Source organism: Doryrhamphus excisus, chromosome 19, assembly GCF_030265055.1.
Source record: "Doryrhamphus excisus isolate RoL2022-K1 chromosome 19, RoL_Dexc_1.0, whole genome shotgun sequence".
NCBI classification, from domain to species: Eukaryota; Metazoa; Chordata; class Actinopteri; order Syngnathiformes; family Syngnathidae; genus Doryrhamphus; species Doryrhamphus excisus.
The window spans coordinates 7,072,076-7,090,767 of record NC_080484.1 but is presented as its reverse complement, the minus strand read 5'-3'; the positions used below and the strand labels follow the sequence as shown (position 1 = coordinate 7,090,767).

Sequence of the window (18,692 nt, the reverse complement as noted above, 5' to 3'; positions counted from 1 at the left end):
ATTACAATAAGCATTGCTGACATTTCTTCCTTGCCCCAAGACAGCTGGGATAGGCTCCAGCATATCCTAGTGCGCATAAGTGGCATAGAAAGTGAATGGAGAACAGAGGGAGGGATGGACGGATGTATGGACGGGGGAGGGAGGGACGGACGTATGGATAGACAGAGGGAGGGACGGAGAGGGGGAGGGAGGGACGGACATATGGACGGACAGAGGGAGGGACGAACGTATCGATAGACGGAGGGATGGACGGACGCATGGACACTTCCTGCCATTAGAATAAGAGTGCTGATTGCCCCCCCCTGGCAGAGATACACATTTATTTATTCATGTTGGTCTTGACAAGCAAGAAATTCCTCATGGTCTTTCAATTGGACTTGTTGAAGATGAAAAATCCCGTTGTCATGGCAACTGTCACACACACAAACGGATGAAGATGAAGGTCCTGGTTGACAAAGTTCACAGCAGTGCGCTCTTGGCGTACGTCAGCAGACAAAGCGACTGGTTCAATGACGACCGCAGTTGCGCCCACCCCGCCTCCAGCTGCCGGGAGAGGCGGAGCAACGCTTCCATGGCGACCGCATCCCGTGACAGCGAGCGCAGGTGAAGCTGCAGAGAGAAGGCCACGTTGGATTTTCACAATAAAACGTGTCAAAGCTGTGATGGACTCACCTTGAGGAACAGACACAGGTATGCGTGAGCCAGATCAAAGTCCCGCCCACTGGCCAACATGCTGTCAATCATGGCCATGAAAGCCAACAGGAGGCTGCTGTCTCCGCCCCCTTCAGGTGACAGACCGGTGAGCTCCAGCGAGAGCGCAGACGGTCCCAAATCCTTCAACAGCTTGATGGGAACGTCAACTGCAAAGGAACGGGAGCACCGCTGATTAAAAACATCCAAGACAGAAGAAAGCTTTCCCGCCCATTACTCACATGACCCTGCCTGAAGACACGCCTCCAGAGCGCTACTGAACTGTGACCTCGGAGACAGCGGTCCGCAGCTCAACACCTTGGACTAACACACACAATGAAGGCAAATCAATACATGTCCATGAAGTCCCAACATGATGACATCACCACCTGCACTTGCTGTATGGGCGGGGCAAAGCGTGGCGTGAGGCCCGGCACGGTGGGCAGGAAGAACGGCGCCGACGTTCCCGCCACAGGCGCCGAGGCAGGTTTGTTCCTCCTCTGAAAGGTTGGCAGGGTCAGGTCATGTGACATCAGCCGTCTGCCGTGTGGCGCTTACCTTGATGGCGTCCAGGTGAAGAAGACTTTTCCAGCGCGACTCTGGCAGCCGGGACAGGGTTACAAGCTCCGCCCCTAACTGCTCGGATGACTGGAAGGCATGCTCCGCCTCCTCTGGTGTCACTTCCTGTTTCACCTCCAGCTCCGCTGTTCCTGGCAGAGCCTCCTCCTCTGGCTGGTGGTCTGCAGGGAGAGGGCGGAGCCCCACCGGCCCACACAGGCTCTTATTGGTCCTGAGGAGGAGAGCTACTCTGTGATTGGCTGCTGTCATTTCTCCCAGCGAGAAAAAGAAGCAGTCCTTACCACAAGTAAACCCCCAGACTGTCCACATGGGCTGTCGCCAGGAAGTCTCCTGTCGGTGACATGGACACGGCCACCGGCGCCATGGGCACCAGGAAGCAATCAACAAGGCTGGCGGGAAAAACAGCACATTCATTTGGGTCACCGTCACAGTGGAGCCTGGACAATGGACTGTCCCACTCTCACCTTCCAGAGGGGAGGTCCCACGTCCGAATGGTGCAGTCCATGCCCGCCGTCACCAGCCAGCGACCGTCCGGACTAAAAGTCTCAACAAAGCAAAACCAACATCATCACGCTACCCCTTAGCATTAGAATTAGCATTAGCTCACCATGTCGGTTGTGTTGCCATGGTGACCCCAAAACTTCCTGACCACTCGCTTGGTTTCCATGTCAACAACCAAAACTGTGAAGTCATCCAAAGCTACTGCTAACATCCCGCTGACAAGAAAGCACACACACAATCATTAGCTTCGTGATAATTGATTATGCTAAATGTTAGCCACCCGTCTATCATGCTAAATGTTAGCCACCCGTTTATAATGCTAAATGTTAGCCACCCGTTTATCATGCTAAATGTTAGCCACCCGTTTATCATGCTAAATGTTAGCCACCCGTCTATCATGCTAAATGTTAGCCACCCGTCTATCATGCTAAATGTTAGCTACCTGTCTCTGTGGAGCGTCATGCTAGCTGGTGCAGCGTTTAACTTGATCTCTTTTTCCTGTTTGCGTTTCTTGAAGCGCCAGAACTTGAGGAGGTAATCAGAAGCGATGGTCACAGTCAGCTGATTGAGCCCGTCGATGGCGACCCCTCGCACCACACCGCTGTGAGCTTTTAGAGGGAGGAATTAATAAGAGCGAGAGGGTGAAGAGACCAATCCCAAAACAGAAGTCACCTTTCTGGTCGTCTCCATAGCAACCACGATGAAGTCCAGACTGCAGGTTGTACACGTCAACCCGGCCACACGATGAGCCCACAACTGCAAAGTTTCCACAGGAAGTGATGTCAACAGCCTGGGAAAGGACACAGGAAGTGGTCACGACAACAATGATGATGATGATGATGATGACGATGCTGGGTTTACCGTGGCGATGGCATTGCTGGGGCCACCTGGCGGCTGCAGGTGATGAGCTCCCATGGTGCATCGCTGGTAGTTCCAGGTGGTGGTTGCTTGGCAACCGCGGTGACAGGCAACAATGCCGTCCCAGTCTGCCTGGCGGGCTGTGGCTGTCAATCAACACCCATGTCACAGCTGCCATCAGTGGATACAGGTGTGTGTGCGTGTGTGTGCCAACCAGAGGAGAATGCAGTGATAGCGGGGAGGCGGAGTTGCTCATGGGACATGTCCTTCTTCTTCCTCTGTTCTTTCTTTTTATTGAGGGAGCCTACACACACACACACACACACACACACACACAGAGAGACCATGTGTGATTGGTTGAGAGGAGCTGAAAGTTTCGACACTTAATGAAGCGATCACGCTGCAGGTGGGCGGAGTCAGGCACGTACCGTGTCCCAGGTTCTTGTGGAAGCGCTCGTGCACGGTGGAGAAAGACTGCAGTGTCCCGTCCTGACCTGCAGGGGGAGACATTTGCGGGTCAACAGGGGACAAAGAGGAGGTGGATTGGCTTCTCCGCTTTCACCTGCGCTCAGGATGTTCTTGCCATCATTGCCATGGTGACAGATAGCGGCGGGCGGGGCACTGTGCCCCTGGCGACTCCTCAGCAACCTGGCTCCGCCCCTGTCCTGGTCAAATATCCACACCTGGACAAAGAGCGCCCTTGTTCATTGGTGAGCAGACGGCGAGAAGAAAGAGCGTTACCATGGAGACAGCGCTCACCTTGATGGCGTTGTCGGCTCCATTGGTAACCAGGAGCGGCTCGCCGTGCAGGAAGGTGGCGCCCGCCACCGCCGTGTTGTGGGCGTGTCTCTGCTGAGCCACGAGCTGCCGACGCTCCAGGTCCCAGAACGCCAAGTGACCCTGTGGACTGCCGGACGCCACCATGGGGGGGCCGTCTGCACAGAAAGGTGTTTCAATGCTCGGGTCAAAGGTCAGCGTGGAGAGTGGACATCACCTGTCCTGAAGGCCAGTGATGTGATCGGCCCCCAGTCCTGTGTGAACGTCATCAGCGTCTGGTCCGTCCGGATGTTGTGAAGGACGATGCGGCCTGTTGCCGTGCCGACACCCACCACGTCCACCGCCGGGCTCTGGAAGGTAATGTCGAAGCAATGTGGGTCAGCTGCTAGTTCAAAAGATGGATTCCGCGTGCTCACCTGTTGCAGAACGGTCACCCCCGCCGACCAACCCGGGAACGTATACAGCAGCTTGCTGGCGAGCACAAGGAGCAGTCAGCACTTCTTCACCTTCTCCCGCTACGGCTACCGCTATGGCTAACCTGCTTTTCACGTTCCACAGCTGCAATGCGCCCTGGGAGCTTCCCAGCAGCACCTTGTTCATGTACGTGCTGGGGTGCATCATGGCTGTCACGTTGAAGGTGCTGGGGTCGAAGCGCAGCTGCAGGTAGATGTCTGCGAGAACATCAACGTGTTAGCGCTGGTCGCGGCTAAGGCGGGCAATTAGTCAGGCTGCACCCTCACCGCCACTGTGGACATCCCACACGATGACGTGTCCACCGGCGTCGGCCGAGATCAGGTGATCACCCAAAGCAAGCAGCAGACGCACTTCCTGCTCGTGACCGCTGTAACGCATCACCACCTGCACAGAGAGCAAACAGTCTGAGCCCCGCCCATCCCCACACCTGCGTGCCCCTACCACCACGTGACCTCTTTGTTCCTAGCGAGGGCACAGACGAGTCGTCCTGAAGCTGCAAACACCAGCATCCTGTCTGCTGCCACGCAGGTGATGTCATCTTGGAGGCTGTTACCTAGGAGCATCACAACACGGCTGCCAATCAGGGCCCGGCGCTTACCGGCAAGGTTAAGTATACTCATACGTTAAGTATACTCATAAGTTAAGTATACTCACTGACAGAGACGATGCCCAAATGAGCCACCTGAAATAAATAAGCGCCTTCATCAATTACGTCACAACGACGATTCAGTCGCTAAATCGAACTGCTGATTTGCTCCAAATCCCATATAGACAACTTTGAAGAATGTTCTTACGTTATACGTGTGCAAACACTTGCCCACCGACGTCACAACGTAGAACTCGCGGTGTTTCTGATGGTAGCGGAGCACGTGCGGCACATGATCGCTGTAAAGTCCCAAAACCCGGAAGCCGGAGAACAAAGAGCTACCGCTTCCCGCCATCAACACAAAAAAGTCTGTAATTTGATCAATGTGAATCAATTTGCCAACTTTTGTCAATCAAACACACCGCGCAAGGCAAGGAGCGGCGAACGCGGACAAACACGAAGCTCCGCGGTGAGGAAGTGTCCGTGTGGAAACCAGGAACATCGACACAAAGGTTCCGCTGTCACAAAAACTCACTCCTCCGAAACCCGAACAAATATTAAGGTTTCAACGAAATGAAGAAGAAACATTTTTTGTCATCTTTATTGTTATTTCATATAGACAGCAAAATGTTCCACAAAAACAGATTTTTGGTCTGAAAAGGTTTTTGTTTCGTGACAATTGAACAAGTTATTGGCTTCATGCATACACAGACAGGAAGTGACATCATGTTTCCACAAGTCTTTGTGCTAGGCTAAACTACGCTAGCAATGTGATCACCGCCAGCACATTATATCGCTATATTCTTGTTGCCATGGTGACAGTGAGAGGCCCAGGATGTTGCATCTTGTATGGCAAGCCTCTAGCTGACCTTGGCCTCCAGCAGCAGCAGCCTCAGAAGTGTCCGGGCGGCAGCCAGCAAGATGCCGTGCAGCGCAAACTGCGCCACCAGCGCTCCAAAGCCGCGGTAAAAACCCGGCCAGCCCTCCTTGCGTCGAATGGCATGGAGGCAGTCGGCAAAGCCGTCATACTGCGTGTTGACAGGCAGCACGAGTGGGCTGCCGCCATTTCCCGCCACCATCACCCCATCGGTGGCATCAATGATGGTTCGGGTGCCCTGCAGGCCGAGGCGGTGCAGCGCCGTCTCCAACGGGAACACTGCCACGTCCGCCACCAGCGATCCCAGCCACGCCGCCGCCAGCTCGGGGAAGTGGGCTTCCAGCGGGTCGGACGGGCTGTGGCGCCACTTCTTGTTGCGATGGTGCAGCCAGAGCACGACACGCTGCACCGAGGCGGCGATGGCGTAACGCAGGACAGCGTGTGCGAGGGCAGGAAGTAGCAGGCAGCTGAGAGGAAGCAGGCGGCGACTGTGAGGAGCGCCCACACCCAGCAGGCGAGCCAAACCTTCACGCACGCAGTCGAGCAGACCCGATGATGAATCTTGTGCGATCTCGCTCTGCAGCACATCAAAGTGATGGTTATATGCCACGTCAATCAATCCATCCATCCATCAATCCATCCATCCATCCATCCATCCATCACCTGCACGGTCTCGATGAGGCTGGAGCAGTAGAAAGGAAGTGCGACCACAGCGGTCAAGCTGCCAACAGGAAGTTGCAGCATGAATGAGTGTTTCCACAGGAAGCGGAGGAATAACAACTAACCCTTTGAGCAGGAAGTGAGCCGCCAGCTGCTTTACGCTCCAGCGGTGAGGAATCTCCCTGTAGCCACACATGCGCTTTGTTTAGGCCACGCCCCCTACCCACCACCAACCTGGTGCTGATGGCTGCTGGTTACCGTGGTAATGGCGTGAGTTCGCTGATGACGCCCTCCGCTCCCAGCATGACGCCGTGCACGATGAAGGTGCTGCCCATCCCCTTCCACAGCGCCTTGGGACCCTGACGCGGACACACACACACGGTGTCACGTGACCACGGGACACACCCCCGGCACCCCTTGTGACCACTCACCTGGGCCTTGCTGATGGAGTACATGACGGCGAGGGCGCTGAATGGCGTCAGGTGGTAGCAGCGTGCATGATAGTTGACCTGCACACAAACACAAAGCCGGTTGGTGTGCACCTACGTCCGCCATGGCGGACGCGTGACGTCACCTGACACTGTCGGCGGAAGACCACGCAGGGATGAGTCAGGACGTTCTCTGTGAACAGACTGGAGGTGGACACTCGTTAACACCTCTGTAGGTCACATGATCAATATGACTCATCATCAGCAGATCACCTGACAAGCCCGATCCCGAAACCAGCCACGCGATTCAGCTGTTCTGTAACGACACAAACAATATCTTTATCTCTGCACGCTGTCATCACATCATAAAGAAATATCTTTCATACATTATTTCTGCATACACTCAGCATACTTAGTATAAAAGTATATTCAACCAGTTAACAGGGAGGTTGATTGGGGACTGTAAATAGGCCATAGGTGGAAATGATTGTTGTCTATACGTGCTAAATCACAAGCGATATTAATTCAATGTCACTGCCTGGTTATTACTGGCATGTTGTGATTAAGGCCCTCACACTGCCTTGTTATTACTGTCACTGCTATACGATCAGCAGCCTGGCATTTGTGTGTGTGTGTGTGCGTAAGGAAGCGTTATGCTTTGCGTCATGACCTCCAGTATAAAAATTAGTTTTTTTTACACGTCTGTGTCTTCCACTATTATTTGATGATGGATAGGAAAATGCGGCCATTGCTGAAAGCTTTTAAATATGTTGCCTTGACTTGTGCTGCATTGTCTTTTACATCATTTCCATTTCTTGTACTACACATGGATACAGGTATTTAATACATGAAGTGTGTATAATACAGGTGCATCAAGGCAAAAACAAGCAGACTGAGAAACAGCTTCTTCCCAAGAGCCATCACCACCCTGAACTCAGACATACCCGTACGTATCCGGTCATTAGCATAATGTAAATGTGCAATATTTTCCATCACTGCCTCTGTTACTACCTCAATCATATTTATTTATTTAACAACCAAATACAATGCACTGATATGTGACTTTACTCATCTGTACACACCAGTCATTATTTGCACTATGACCCATTGACCATTGCAATAAAATTAATATATCTGCTCCTGCATATGCTCCTGTGCAATACTATGTGTATATTTTGGATATCTTGTATATATCTTGTTAAATTGTCTTTTTTTACTCTACTTTATATACTTTTTTGTTTTTTAAACTTGACTACTGCACTGAAAAGAGAAGCTCTCCAATTTTGTTGTACATCTTGTATAATGACAATAAAGGCCATTCCATTCCATTCCATTCCATAATGAATGTTACATATTATTATTATCTTTATGGCCATATTGAATATCATTTTGATTTCAACCACTCATTCATCTAGAATAGTATTTCATAGCTGAATGGTTGGAATTGACATATATATGTTACATTTCTAACATTTGGACTAACTTGCATGCTGTATAAACTGTGTGATATAACCTACATAAACACTCACATTTAGAATTATAGTCAAAATATAGTGGATGTTTTCTGTATTTATAGCAGGAGGCATCATTATTATTAAAATACTGGAGCTGCAGGCTGAAAAGGTGTGAGCACTGTGGGCGTGGCTTCAATGTCCCGAGCAGGAAGAAGGCGGGATAATAGTGCTCGTGAAGGTGAGCGCCCCCAAGGAAGTAACCAACCGCTACACACCGCACCTGGAAATAATCTCCATTAGAACGACCGCCGAGACAAAATCAATAGCTGGATGATGCCCTTCATGTTTTCCCCTTCAAACGATGTGTGATACACGTTCACAACAAGACAGACACGATGATTATTCACGGTTAACAGCTTCAAGGGGACCCTTACAGACGGCGTCACCATTAGCATGGAAGCTAACTAAGCTAAAAGCCTCACCAGCAGGCGCCCCGCCAGGCTGCGCCGCGTCCCACTCCCGAGCAACTCCGGACTCCCCCGGGGGCTCGTCGTACAAGGGCGTCCGCTCTCCTGTGTGCAGGTTGCGGCTACCGGGGATGTCCGGCGGCGTGGTGACCCAATGGTGATGCTGCGACTCCGCGGGGCCGCCGGCGCTCCGCAGCGAGTAGCCCGCTCCGTAATTGGGATCATCTCGGCCGCGGTAGACGAGCCCATCGAAGCTGTCCGGTCGCCTTGAGGCCATGGGGGGGTCGACAGGAGAAGCAAGAGATCAACTTGAGCCGCTGCAAAACAACATCCACCTGTCGCCTGTGTGACCCGGAAGGTGTAGCTTCCTCTAGCTCGCTGCTGCTGCCCCCTGCTGGCCTGATGGTGTAATGATGCTCCAACCGGCAGGGGACAGGGGTCAAAGGGCAGACGAATAAAACACCTCTATGTTTATCACTCCTCCAAACATAACTAAAGTGAATAATACACATATAACGCCCTTTCTACACAAACTTTATTTGGTTTACTGATTTTGACAAAGACGTCCTGCTGTCTGATTGATTGGTCCCTTCACTCAGGAATTGTCAGTGCTTATTGATTCTGAGTGAAAAACAATCAACAATGTTGGCTAACAAGACTCATTGGCTAGTTAAGGCAGCGGTGTCATGAACTGAACTAAACTGATCAGATGAATAAAAAGTCAAATTGATAAAACACAGCTGAGCTAACATTAGCCGCTAGTGAGCACCAGCTAGGCAGCACGGACTGCGTCGGCTAATCATCATTATCATCCACTGCTTCAGCCACTCCACGATTTACCAGTTTCCCTACTCATTTTATTAGTGGCCAACTACAGTGCGCAAATTAACCTAGCACTGTTACCACGGTTACCAAGTCATGCTTTGTCATCCACTAGCTGCTGCGCTAACGTGCCATCTTACAGTAAAGCACTTGTTGGCGTATCCACGACCTACAGAAAGTCACAACAACAAACTAACAAGCACGCACTAATGACAGTGTTCTGTGATGTCCACGACCACCGCCTTTCGCCAGCTGAACAGGAAGTAGCCGGCACCGGCGCCCAACGCCACGGCGATGCAGAGGTAGGCATTGTATGTCATGAAGACCAGCATCAGGAGGTAGCTGACCACCACCTGGATGACATGCAGAAGTGTCTGCAGGAAGTGGGCGGGGCTTAGCATTCGCTGCCTGAGAAGACAAGAGGAGTCTGTTTAGCGTTAAGTTGCTATGCTAATTAGAACGCCGATACAAAGTGTACCAAGACGTCATCCAGTCAAGTAAAGCATCACTCTAACGTGACTGGGTTTCATACGCACAGTAACAATGCAATGTACACAAAAGTATTGTTGTTGCATAGTACACATTGTTAGCGTTAGCAACCAACCCAACGGTCTTGTGCGTCTCCATGAGCACGGTTCCATCTGCGCCGGGAAGGGGCATGGAGTTGTAGCGCACGTTGACCTGACTGCGACGCAGCAGCGCCTCTCGACCGATCTTCAGGCCCTCGTAGAGGACGGCCAGCAGGAAGACGGCCAGACACGCCCCCACCATCTCTGATTGGAGCAGAGGGTGAGAAAGAGTGGTCAATCAAAGCAAAGAGGAGAAGACAGCTGAGGTGTAATGATGGTGACCTCCAGGTGAGTTGATGAGCAGTCCGCTGAAGAGCAGCTCCACGTTCTGGCAGCCGAAGTAAAAGGTCATCGCCTAGGCAACAGTGTCAGTGTCAGCGTCAGCGTGAGCATTAGCATGTGACAACATCAACCTGGAACTCACCATGCCTCCACCGTGTCCTCCGTGATTCCCGTGGTCGTGTCCGCCGCTGCCAGTGGGCACGGGCATGATGTGATCGTGGTGGTGGGTGTGGTCCATCGGCATGGCGCTGTGGTTGTGGTGCCGGTCCATAACTGCACACAAACACGATGTCCACATTGAAAACTGTGTGTCCTCCCTCCCGTTAGCATCAACAAAAACACACTCCGCCATAATCTGATTGGCTGCTGGCCGCAGGCTACACAGGGGCACTGGCCAATCAGATTACAGTCGGTGTAGGCCAAAACATGATTATATTAGCCCAGCTTGTCTTTCAGAAGACGGATCTTGCCGTTTTCTAGCGCTTTTCCTTGACAGATGGATGACACCCCGCTCACCTGTCAATCACACAATGACTCATCTTCACATACTGTACAACCACACGCACACCTCAGGTACTAACATCACATGTTGGCCTTGAGACTTTCACCTGTCGGCTGAGACTTGTCTGACCTTTGACCTGAAGCTACACATAGCCTTCACGTGACGCTTTTCAATTTTTCCATGTATATAAATGTACATATATATGTATATGTATGTATATAGTGTGTGTATGTGTGTGTTCATGCTAAGGCTACAAAAACCCAACATGCTCCCAGCAGAGGTCAGTGACTCTCAAAACACTCTCGACTGACCTGCAGATCTTCCGGGAATTCTTCTACTTCCTGTCTGTCGTCGTGGCACCAACTCAGTCGCTTCAGCTAACACGACACTTGTTAAGAGGAAAAACGACCAAAACTTGTCTCCTCTTAGCTTCTCGTCACCGTCTAGTCTGAGGAGTGAGCTGCCGCTTCCGCGTATGACGTCACGGCGCGCAGACGCAGATCCTGGGGGACGAACCCGAGTCATCAGCCGGCCAATCAGGACACGTTTGTCAACACAGGGGGCGGATTTAATGGCAGCCACGTCACCGAGTTGATGACAAGAAACCACGTGATGCGCAGTGTCTTCTACTTTGTACTTTTTCCAACTGGACTTTGTCAACAAAGCACACAATGCAAAAGAGAATGCGGCATCTCAAGCGCTTTATTTACATCAGGTGACATAGGTCATGTGACCAGCCTTGTGACTGCCACTGCTTCCTCATTTGACTCATTTTTTTCACCAACAACATAGTAGAGAATAGAATATTTACTGATTCACAGACATCACATACACAAAGGGGAACTGTCACATATGCTTTTATGATCAGCAGCCAATCATAAAAGGAAAAACTACATTTAGACTGGACGAGGAAAGAAGCATTTAAATATTGAATAACACCGCTGGCATATCATCATCATCGCCATCAGCCAGCCACGCGGTAGTTGGCGTGGAACTCAGGCTTAATGTCGCACACACGGCGCAGCAGATCACCCAGAACAGACTCCCGGTTTCCACGGTAACTGGCCTGGATACGACTCATGCGCTCGGCCGTGTCCTTGTCCACCTCCACTGCACTGTTGCCATGGGAACCGAGGGCCTGGATGAAATCAATGACAGTGTACTTTTAGCAGTGGGAACGTATGTGCCCCTAGCAGCTAGTACTGGTACATCATCCTGGTTCAAACATTGCTGATGACTGGCCTTTGCCGTTGTAATGATGTGCTTTGGACGCCAGGGGGCTCTAGTTCACCGTCTGCAGTTATTGCTTCAGGTTTGACCTCCATCATACGTATGAAGCATTGCTTCTGTGATGGTAGTCATGTATTACCCACGTTGTAGGGTTTCTAATGACATATCAGATAGCTAGCCTTTGTCCAAGTCCTCCTATCATGCTCTAAGCCGCACTCGTGGAATCCTTACATCACACTTTTATTGCTAATCATCTGAAATCAGAGCAAAAGCTCAAGGTCAGGCTAGCGGGATGGTTTGGAGGGGGGGGGGGGGGGCATGTGTTTCAACAAGATGATTGACGGTTGTGTATTTGTGGGTATTGGTGGTTTAGTGTATGTGGTTGTAGTATATATAGTATGTAAGGATATACTCTATACGTCACACATAGCAGTAGTCAGTATCCTCACCGCTGCCTCTTTGGTCTTAAACTCTTTGTCCCGCTGCAGTCGATACTGTTCTATCTCAGCTTGAGCTTCTTCTTTGGCTTGCTTCAGCCGACGGTTCTTACCTGAAACACAATCATCATCACTGGAAGCCGTCATGTGACCTCTGGTCACCTGACTCAATGTCATGACAACATCCATGACAATAGAGTTGGATCCATCCATTCATTCATTTGTGCACGTGTATATATATATATATTTTATTTTTTGTCTATATACCGCTATAGAGTCTAACAATTATAAGAAAATGACCTATGCTGGTATAAATGATATCAAGTGCAGTATCAACAGCGATATCTCAAGAGCGGACTTTGATAGATGAAAAGCTGTCATGGTGAGGCAAAGGGACGTTGGTGTGAGGAAGTATTGACTTGGGTGAAGACGTAGTAGCATTGTGTGCAGAGGCTGGCATCCATTAGGGAGGTTAGCCAAGGTAAGAAATACATGTACTGTACCATTGGACAAGTCTATCATCATATGGCTGAAGCTTTGGAGATATGTGAAATGTCTAATCTGCATCTTCATATGAGTGATAGACGTGTGAACCATGTTTATGTTTGACATCTTTACAGCTTGCCACACGGTAGAGGAATGGTTAGCATGCAGGCCACACAGTCAGGAGATGGGAAGACCTGGTTCCATTCTCCAAATGTCAATGATTGTCTACATGTGCACTGCCATTGGCCGGCCACCAGTCCTCTCGCCCAAAGACAGCTGGGATAGGCTCCGGCACGCCCAAGTGAGGATAATAGATGGCTCCTGTGCGATAATATTTGATTAATTCAAGAGCTGACCAGATCCAGATATTTATTTCCAGGAGTATTGGGAAAACGTGAGGCATAAGAAGGTTAGGAACGTTGTCTCTTCCGTGCGGACATCATTGTGGGAGAACCAAAAGGCCAGGAAGGTTCCAGGCATTTACCGACATTGGAAGAAGTAAACTCAGCAGGCAAAAAAGGTTGTGGGGTGAAAGAGGAACAATCTGGTTTGGGAACGGATACCAATCTAAGGCGATCTTGGGGTGCAAGAATCCTGGCTGACTTTCCTTCTTCTCGATTCTTCTTCTCAGAATCACCTTCTCGTTCTCCCGGCTTGACAATACATGCTGTTAACCTTCACCAGTGGCTGTCTTTTACTCCTGTAAAAGTCATTTTACCTATAACCAATTCACTTTACAACAAAGTGGTCCTTAAATAGGTTGCGGACAATTTCATCTACAACACTATTACAGCTCAACCCGTGAAAATGTCTACAATCAGCAATGTTTTGTTGAGTGGAGTTCCAGTCAATCGTTCATTCTGTTAGCATTTCATTCATTCATTCATTCATTGAGGCATCATTGATCTCGTCAACTCGCCACGTGTTAAGCTGTAAAATGTTGTCTTAGTAAAATGTTAAATGTTGTCTTAGGTCTTGAAGTCTTTCAAGCTGCTCAACTGAGGCATCGAGAAAGCGGCCTAACAAGCTAGGCTAGCAAGCTAGCTCATCTGGCGCGGCGCTGCTACTCACGTTTGCGGGCTTCCGCCACCTTCTCTGCGGCTCTCTTCTCGGCCTGCAGAAGCTGCTGGATGCCCTGAGACTGACTCGCCATGACGGACGACTCCAACACAGAAACAACGACGAGTACTCGACGAATGAGTGGACCTGCTGCTCTCGACCGCAGTCAGCTGATTCCCGTCACGATGCACAGCGCCACGTGACCTGCTTACCCGGATGTCCCCTGGCCCCGCCCACATCGACTTAAGCCTTTTTGCAATAATTTCCTTCACAGTGGCGGAGTGGTTAGCATGTTCTCCCTTTTCTGCGCATTCCAAAAACATACACGTTAGCTTCATTGGCGCCTCTACATTGTCTATGCGCCCTGCCATTGGCTGGCCACCAGTCCACGGCAGGGCAGCTGGGGTAGACTCCAGCACACCCCCACCCCAGTGAGGATAAGCGGCATAAAAAGTAGAAAAAAGTAGTAGCCCTTTAAAGCGGCTGTATGCAGGTAGCATGTGGTTTATACTGTATGTTGTATGCATGTAGCACGTGGTTTATACTGTATGTTGTATGCGTGTAGCACATGGTTTATACTGTATGTTGTATGCATGTAGCATGTGGTTTATACTGTTTGCATGTAGTTTATACTGTATGTTGTATGTATGTAGCACGTGGTTTATACTGTATGTTGTATGCATGTAGCACGTGGTTTATACTGTATGTTGTATGCATGTAGCACGTGGTTTATACTGTACGTTGTATGCATGTAGCACGTGTTTTATACTGTATGTTGTATGCATGTAACACGTGGTTTATACTGTATGTTGTATGCGTGTGGTTTATACTATTTGCATGTAGCATGTAGTTTATACTGTGTTGTATGCATGTAGCACATGGTTTATACTGTATGTTGTATGTATGTAGCACGTGGTTTATACTGTACCTTGTATGCATGTAGCATGTGGTTTATACTGTATGTTGTATGCATGTAGCATGTGGTTTATACTGTATGTGCATGTACACTATGTGGCAATAGTGGCTTCTACAATAAACTACAATAAAGCAGTCAGCTATTACTGCTGCCATTTTATTGCTGGGGTACAAGCTTCTTAGAATGGATTTAACAAAGATAAAAAGTATTGGGGAACGTTTTCATGAAGGTCAATAAACTTGAATAAGCTCCTCCCACTGAGAGAGAGGCCACACCCCATTTTCCTGCACGTTGTCTGGAGAAGACTTCCAGTCCCACGTCTTCAGCGGGACATTCCAGGCCGGGCCATAATTGGCCGTCACGTAGTCCAGCGTCTCACACGGGACCCGAACTCTGACATCTACAAGCTCCGCCCAGCACAAGGAGAAGCGAGGGAAGATGTACCTGTTGAAGGTTAACTTATTTCCATCATTCAGCAGGCGATGACTCCTCCCCGCCATGTTTGTAGTTTCTTGTTGTTTCAGCACTCATCCAATCACCTACTTGAATTTCTTGCCGCTTTTGGCCTGCGTGCCCCCGTTCCATGTGACATCTTTGTCCTGGTAGAAGAAGAAGACGTCCAGCTTGACGTTGTCCCTCACAAAGGAAAGCTCTAGACTGTCCTCCACCTTGCAGACAAAAGCGTGTCAAAGGTCAACAAACATCAAGTACGACCTCCAACAACACCTTCACCTTTCCGAACTTGTGCTTGAGTGACAGGCCAGCAGCCTGGAATGCTGTGATGATGTCAGAGCGGAAGTCGCTGATGAAAATCCCGATGTCAACATCACGACTGTACGAGATGATGCTGCACTGCCTGAACCAGCCTGCAGAGTGGATGAAATTGTTACTCACTGTTAGCATGCTACTGCTTTAGCTTGCTGTATTTGTGGCAAGCTACAGCTTTAGCTTGCTTTACTGTTAGCATGGTACAGCTTTAGCTTGCTTTACTGTTAGCATGGTACAGCTTTAGCTTGCTTTACTGTTAGCATGGTACAGCTTTAGCTTGCTTTACTGTTAGCATGCTTCTGCTTTAGCTTGCTTTACTGTTAGCATGCTTCTGCTTTAGCTTGCTTTATTGTTAGCATGCTTCTGCTTTAGCTTGCTTTACTGTTAGCATGCTTCTGCTTTAGCTTGCTTTACTGTTAGCATGCTTCTGCTTTAGCTTGCTGTATTTGTTTTGTTCGTATGCTATACATGCTATACAGTGTAAGGGCGGTATAATGTTAGCATGCTACAGTGTGAGCCTGCTATATTGTTCGTATGCTACAATGTAAGGGCGTTATAATGCTAGCATGCTACAGGGTGAGCCTGCTATATCGCTATAGTGACAGCTTGCTGTATTACTATGCTACAGCATGAGCAGCTACATTGTTAGGATGCTAGAACATAAGCCTACTAAACTGAGCATGCTACAGTGTGAGGTTGCTCTACTGTTAGTATGCTCCAGTGTGTGCTACGGTATCGCCGCCCTTCAGAGTGTTGGGTTGGGATGTGGTACCCAGGCAGGTTCCGCTGCTGATCCAGAATGGGATGTGAAGATTTGTGAGGGTTTGTGCAGCCAAAAGAAGCAAAGACTTTGCTTTGTTCCGAAAATCCAGTGCCTCAGGAGACACGTCGTCAGGATAGATCTGCACACACGCGCACACACACACAAAATGAAAGATGGTCATATGATGGATATTTGTGTGGGTGGCACCTGCAGGAAGCGGCGGGCATCACTGTGACGGCACTCGAGGAAGCGAGCTTGCTGCCGCTCAAACAGGAAGCTGGAAATGTTGTGCGGGATACGAACGTCCAGGCCGTCCAGGACGGTCAGTACAAGCAAGGGCCTGCGTATGAGACAACGCCATGGTTGGCTTGGTAAAACGTCAGCAGTATCCCCACAGCATCACACAACCTGCTGTAGGCGCCGGCGTGGCGTCCAAAGTCCAGACGTGTGAAAGGCGCGAAGCTGCGGTCAGCATTGGCTTGGAGGCGAATTGGCCCATGCCATAGGTAGTTACCACCACGCTCATACAGGAAGACCACCTACAAAATAAAAGCAAACAACACCACAACAATTAGCATGTGACCTTTTTGGAGGGTCACATGGGCAGCCTGGCCCTGCCCACCTGAATGATGTAACCGTGGAGGCGGAGCAGGAGGTGCAAAGGAATTTCGTGCGCTGACTGGATGTCTAAACTGGCCAATCGGGGGTCTTGCCCTCGCAGCTCCATCAGCTCAAAGCCTTTCTGCTGGGCGGCCGATAGCAAAGCGGCCTGACAAAAAAAGGAAATGACTTCAACAAATGCCAGGAGCCACCATGTTTGCTCCCCTCACCGACACTCACGTCATACTTCCACGAGTTGGCCAGCACGGCGAAGGACGTGATTGGCCGGCCAGTGCACAGGAAGCTACAGTGCTCCACACTTGCCAACCGCTCACCTTGCCTCAATGCATCCTGGGTCAGGAGTCTGAGCACCGCCGTGTCGGCGAGGAACAGCGGCAGGTGGAAACGGCGCGACAACGCCAGAAACGTCTTCGTGGTTTGCTGAGAACACAGGAGGCTTCTTCATGCGCTCACCAGCGAGATGAGCATGGATGAACCAGCTACAATCACTCGCTACATGACTAGCCTCACTCATTAGCTACATCAATAGCCTCAATCACTAGCTACAATCGTTAGCTACATCACTAGCTACATGACGAGCCTCACTCATTAGCTATAATCACTAGCTACATAAACTAGCCTCACTCATTAGCTACAATCACTAACTACATGACTAGCCTCACTCATTAGCTACAATCCCAAGCTACATGACTCACCTCACTCATTAGCTACTACATCAATAGCCTCACTCACTAGCTACATGACCAGCCTCACTCATTAGCTACAATCATTAGCTACATCACTAGCTACATGACTAGCCTCACTCAGTAGCTACAATCACTAGCTACATAAACTAGCCTCACTCATTAGCTACAACCACTGGCTACATGACCATTCATTCATTCATTCATTCATTTTCTATCGCTTATCCTCACGAGGGTCGCGGGGAGTGCTGGAGCCTATCCCAGCTGTCTTTTGGGCGAGAGGCGGGATACCACCTGGACTGGTCGCCAGCCAATCACAGGGCACATATAGACAAACAACCATTCACACTCACATTCATACCTATGGACAATTTGGAGTGGCCAATTAACCTAGCATGTTTTTGGAATGTGGGCGGAAACCAGAGTACCCGGAGAAAACCCACGCATGCACGGGGAGAAAATGCAAACTCTACACAGAGATGGCCGAGGGTGGGATTGAACTCGGGAGCTACATGACTAGCCTCACTCATTAGCAACAATCACTAGCTACATGACAAGCCTCACTCATTAGCTACATCAATTGCTACAATCACTGGATCTACTCACCCATTGGAGGTGGTTGTCTTTCAAGTGACCTGTGTGGCTTAGGACGTGAGGGCCAGACTGTGGAAGAGGTCACATGTCATTGACAATGATGGCTCTCTGGAACTAAAGTACTAAAATAGCATTGGAATGCCCATTCTTACTTGGCAACATGAATGGCAGTCAATGTGTCAAACTTTTAAAAGGCGTCTGACCTTGCTGACGTACTTCCGGTAGTAATAAAGCTGAAACAAGAGAAACAAAGAGCTGCTAGCGATCAGCAGCCACAGCACCGCCGTCGGCTTCACACGAGACATCCGGTCCACTGGACGGAACCGCCTTCCTCATTCCTCATTCCCGCCCAACACCAGATGCAGTGAACGCGACCGAAAAAAGACGCAAAACCCCCACACTTGTTCACCGAGGATCAACCCTTCGCCATTTTGAAATAAACAGTTAAACGCGCCGCTTCCGTTTGGGCCCTCCACAATAAAAGGTTTCATTCTTTCTCTGCCATTCGTGAATGAAATAACTGTAAACTGTACAATGTCAATGTTGACAGACAACGACAGAACCACAATATCTACATATTGTAAACAAGATATATTATAAAGTACTTAA

At 49.7% G+C, this 18,692-nt stretch overlaps 5 protein-coding genes across 5 annotated transcripts; all 5 read right to left on the bottom strand.

The window, feature by feature from the left end:
- Position 1: 1 nt before the first annotated feature.
- On the bottom strand, positions 2 to 4,970 carry wdr36 (WD repeat domain 36). The gene is made up of 22 exons (XM_058057478.1): positions 4,674 to 4,970; positions 4,534 to 4,561; positions 4,332 to 4,432; positions 4,146 to 4,263; positions 3,944 to 4,076; positions 3,822 to 3,876; positions 3,623 to 3,755; positions 3,388 to 3,563; positions 3,191 to 3,311; positions 3,057 to 3,122; positions 2,843 to 2,932; positions 2,632 to 2,774; positions 2,443 to 2,560; positions 2,213 to 2,378; positions 1,877 to 1,985; positions 1,734 to 1,813; positions 1,551 to 1,658; positions 1,249 to 1,480; positions 1,080 to 1,190; positions 933 to 1,014; positions 673 to 860; positions 2 to 609 (listed from the first exon to the last, which is right to left on the bottom strand). The coding sequence occupies exons 1-22, from the start codon at positions 4,818 to 4,820 to the stop codon at positions 460 to 462; spliced, it is 2,655 nt and encodes an 884-aa protein (XP_057913461.1). The 5' UTR covers positions 4,821 to 4,970; the 3' UTR covers positions 2 to 459.
- Positions 4,971 to 5,064: 94 nt separating this feature from the next.
- slc25a46 (solute carrier family 25 member 46) lies at positions 5,065 to 8,761 on the bottom strand. Its single transcript, XM_058057569.1, has 8 exons — positions 8,367 to 8,761; positions 6,704 to 6,746; positions 6,577 to 6,634; positions 6,434 to 6,511; positions 6,261 to 6,361; positions 6,128 to 6,184; positions 6,006 to 6,063; positions 5,065 to 5,919 (listed from the first exon to the last, which is right to left on the bottom strand). The coding sequence occupies exons 1-8, from the start codon at positions 8,626 to 8,628 to the stop codon at positions 5,326 to 5,328; spliced, it is 1,251 nt and encodes a 416-aa protein (XP_057913552.1). The 5' UTR covers positions 8,629 to 8,761; the 3' UTR covers positions 5,065 to 5,325.
- A 107-nt stretch (positions 8,762 to 8,868) lies between these two features.
- On the bottom strand, positions 8,869 to 11,066 carry slc31a1 (solute carrier family 31 member 1). The gene is made up of 5 exons (XM_058057570.1): positions 10,838 to 11,066; positions 10,167 to 10,297; positions 10,025 to 10,097; positions 9,778 to 9,946; positions 8,869 to 9,581 (listed from the first exon to the last, which is right to left on the bottom strand). Exons 1-5 carry the CDS (start codon positions 11,049 to 11,051, stop codon positions 9,380 to 9,382), a joined length of 789 nt encoding a protein of 262 aa, XP_057913553.1. The 5' UTR covers positions 11,052 to 11,066; the 3' UTR covers positions 8,869 to 9,379.
- A 144-nt stretch (positions 11,067 to 11,210) lies between these two features.
- atp6v1g1 (ATPase H+ transporting V1 subunit G1) lies at positions 11,211 to 13,952 on the bottom strand. Its single transcript, XM_058057571.1, has 3 exons — positions 13,751 to 13,952; positions 12,206 to 12,306; positions 11,211 to 11,664 (listed from the first exon to the last, which is right to left on the bottom strand). The coding sequence occupies exons 1-3, from the start codon at positions 13,830 to 13,832 to the stop codon at positions 11,491 to 11,493; spliced, it is 357 nt and encodes a 118-aa protein (XP_057913554.1). The 5' UTR covers positions 13,833 to 13,952; the 3' UTR covers positions 11,211 to 11,490.
- Positions 13,953 to 14,683: 731 nt separating this feature from the next.
- fktn (fukutin) lies at positions 14,684 to 18,543 on the bottom strand. The gene is made up of 10 exons (XM_058056819.1): positions 18,287 to 18,543; positions 18,096 to 18,152; positions 17,026 to 17,226; positions 16,808 to 16,954; positions 16,594 to 16,724; positions 16,393 to 16,525; positions 16,195 to 16,324; positions 15,387 to 15,520; positions 15,198 to 15,322; positions 14,684 to 15,098 (listed from the first exon to the last, which is right to left on the bottom strand). Exons 1-10 carry the CDS (start codon positions 18,386 to 18,388, stop codon positions 14,885 to 14,887), a joined length of 1,374 nt encoding a protein of 457 aa, XP_057912802.1. The 5' UTR covers positions 18,389 to 18,543; the 3' UTR covers positions 14,684 to 14,884.
- Between the last annotated feature and the right edge of the window lie 149 nt (positions 18,544 to 18,692).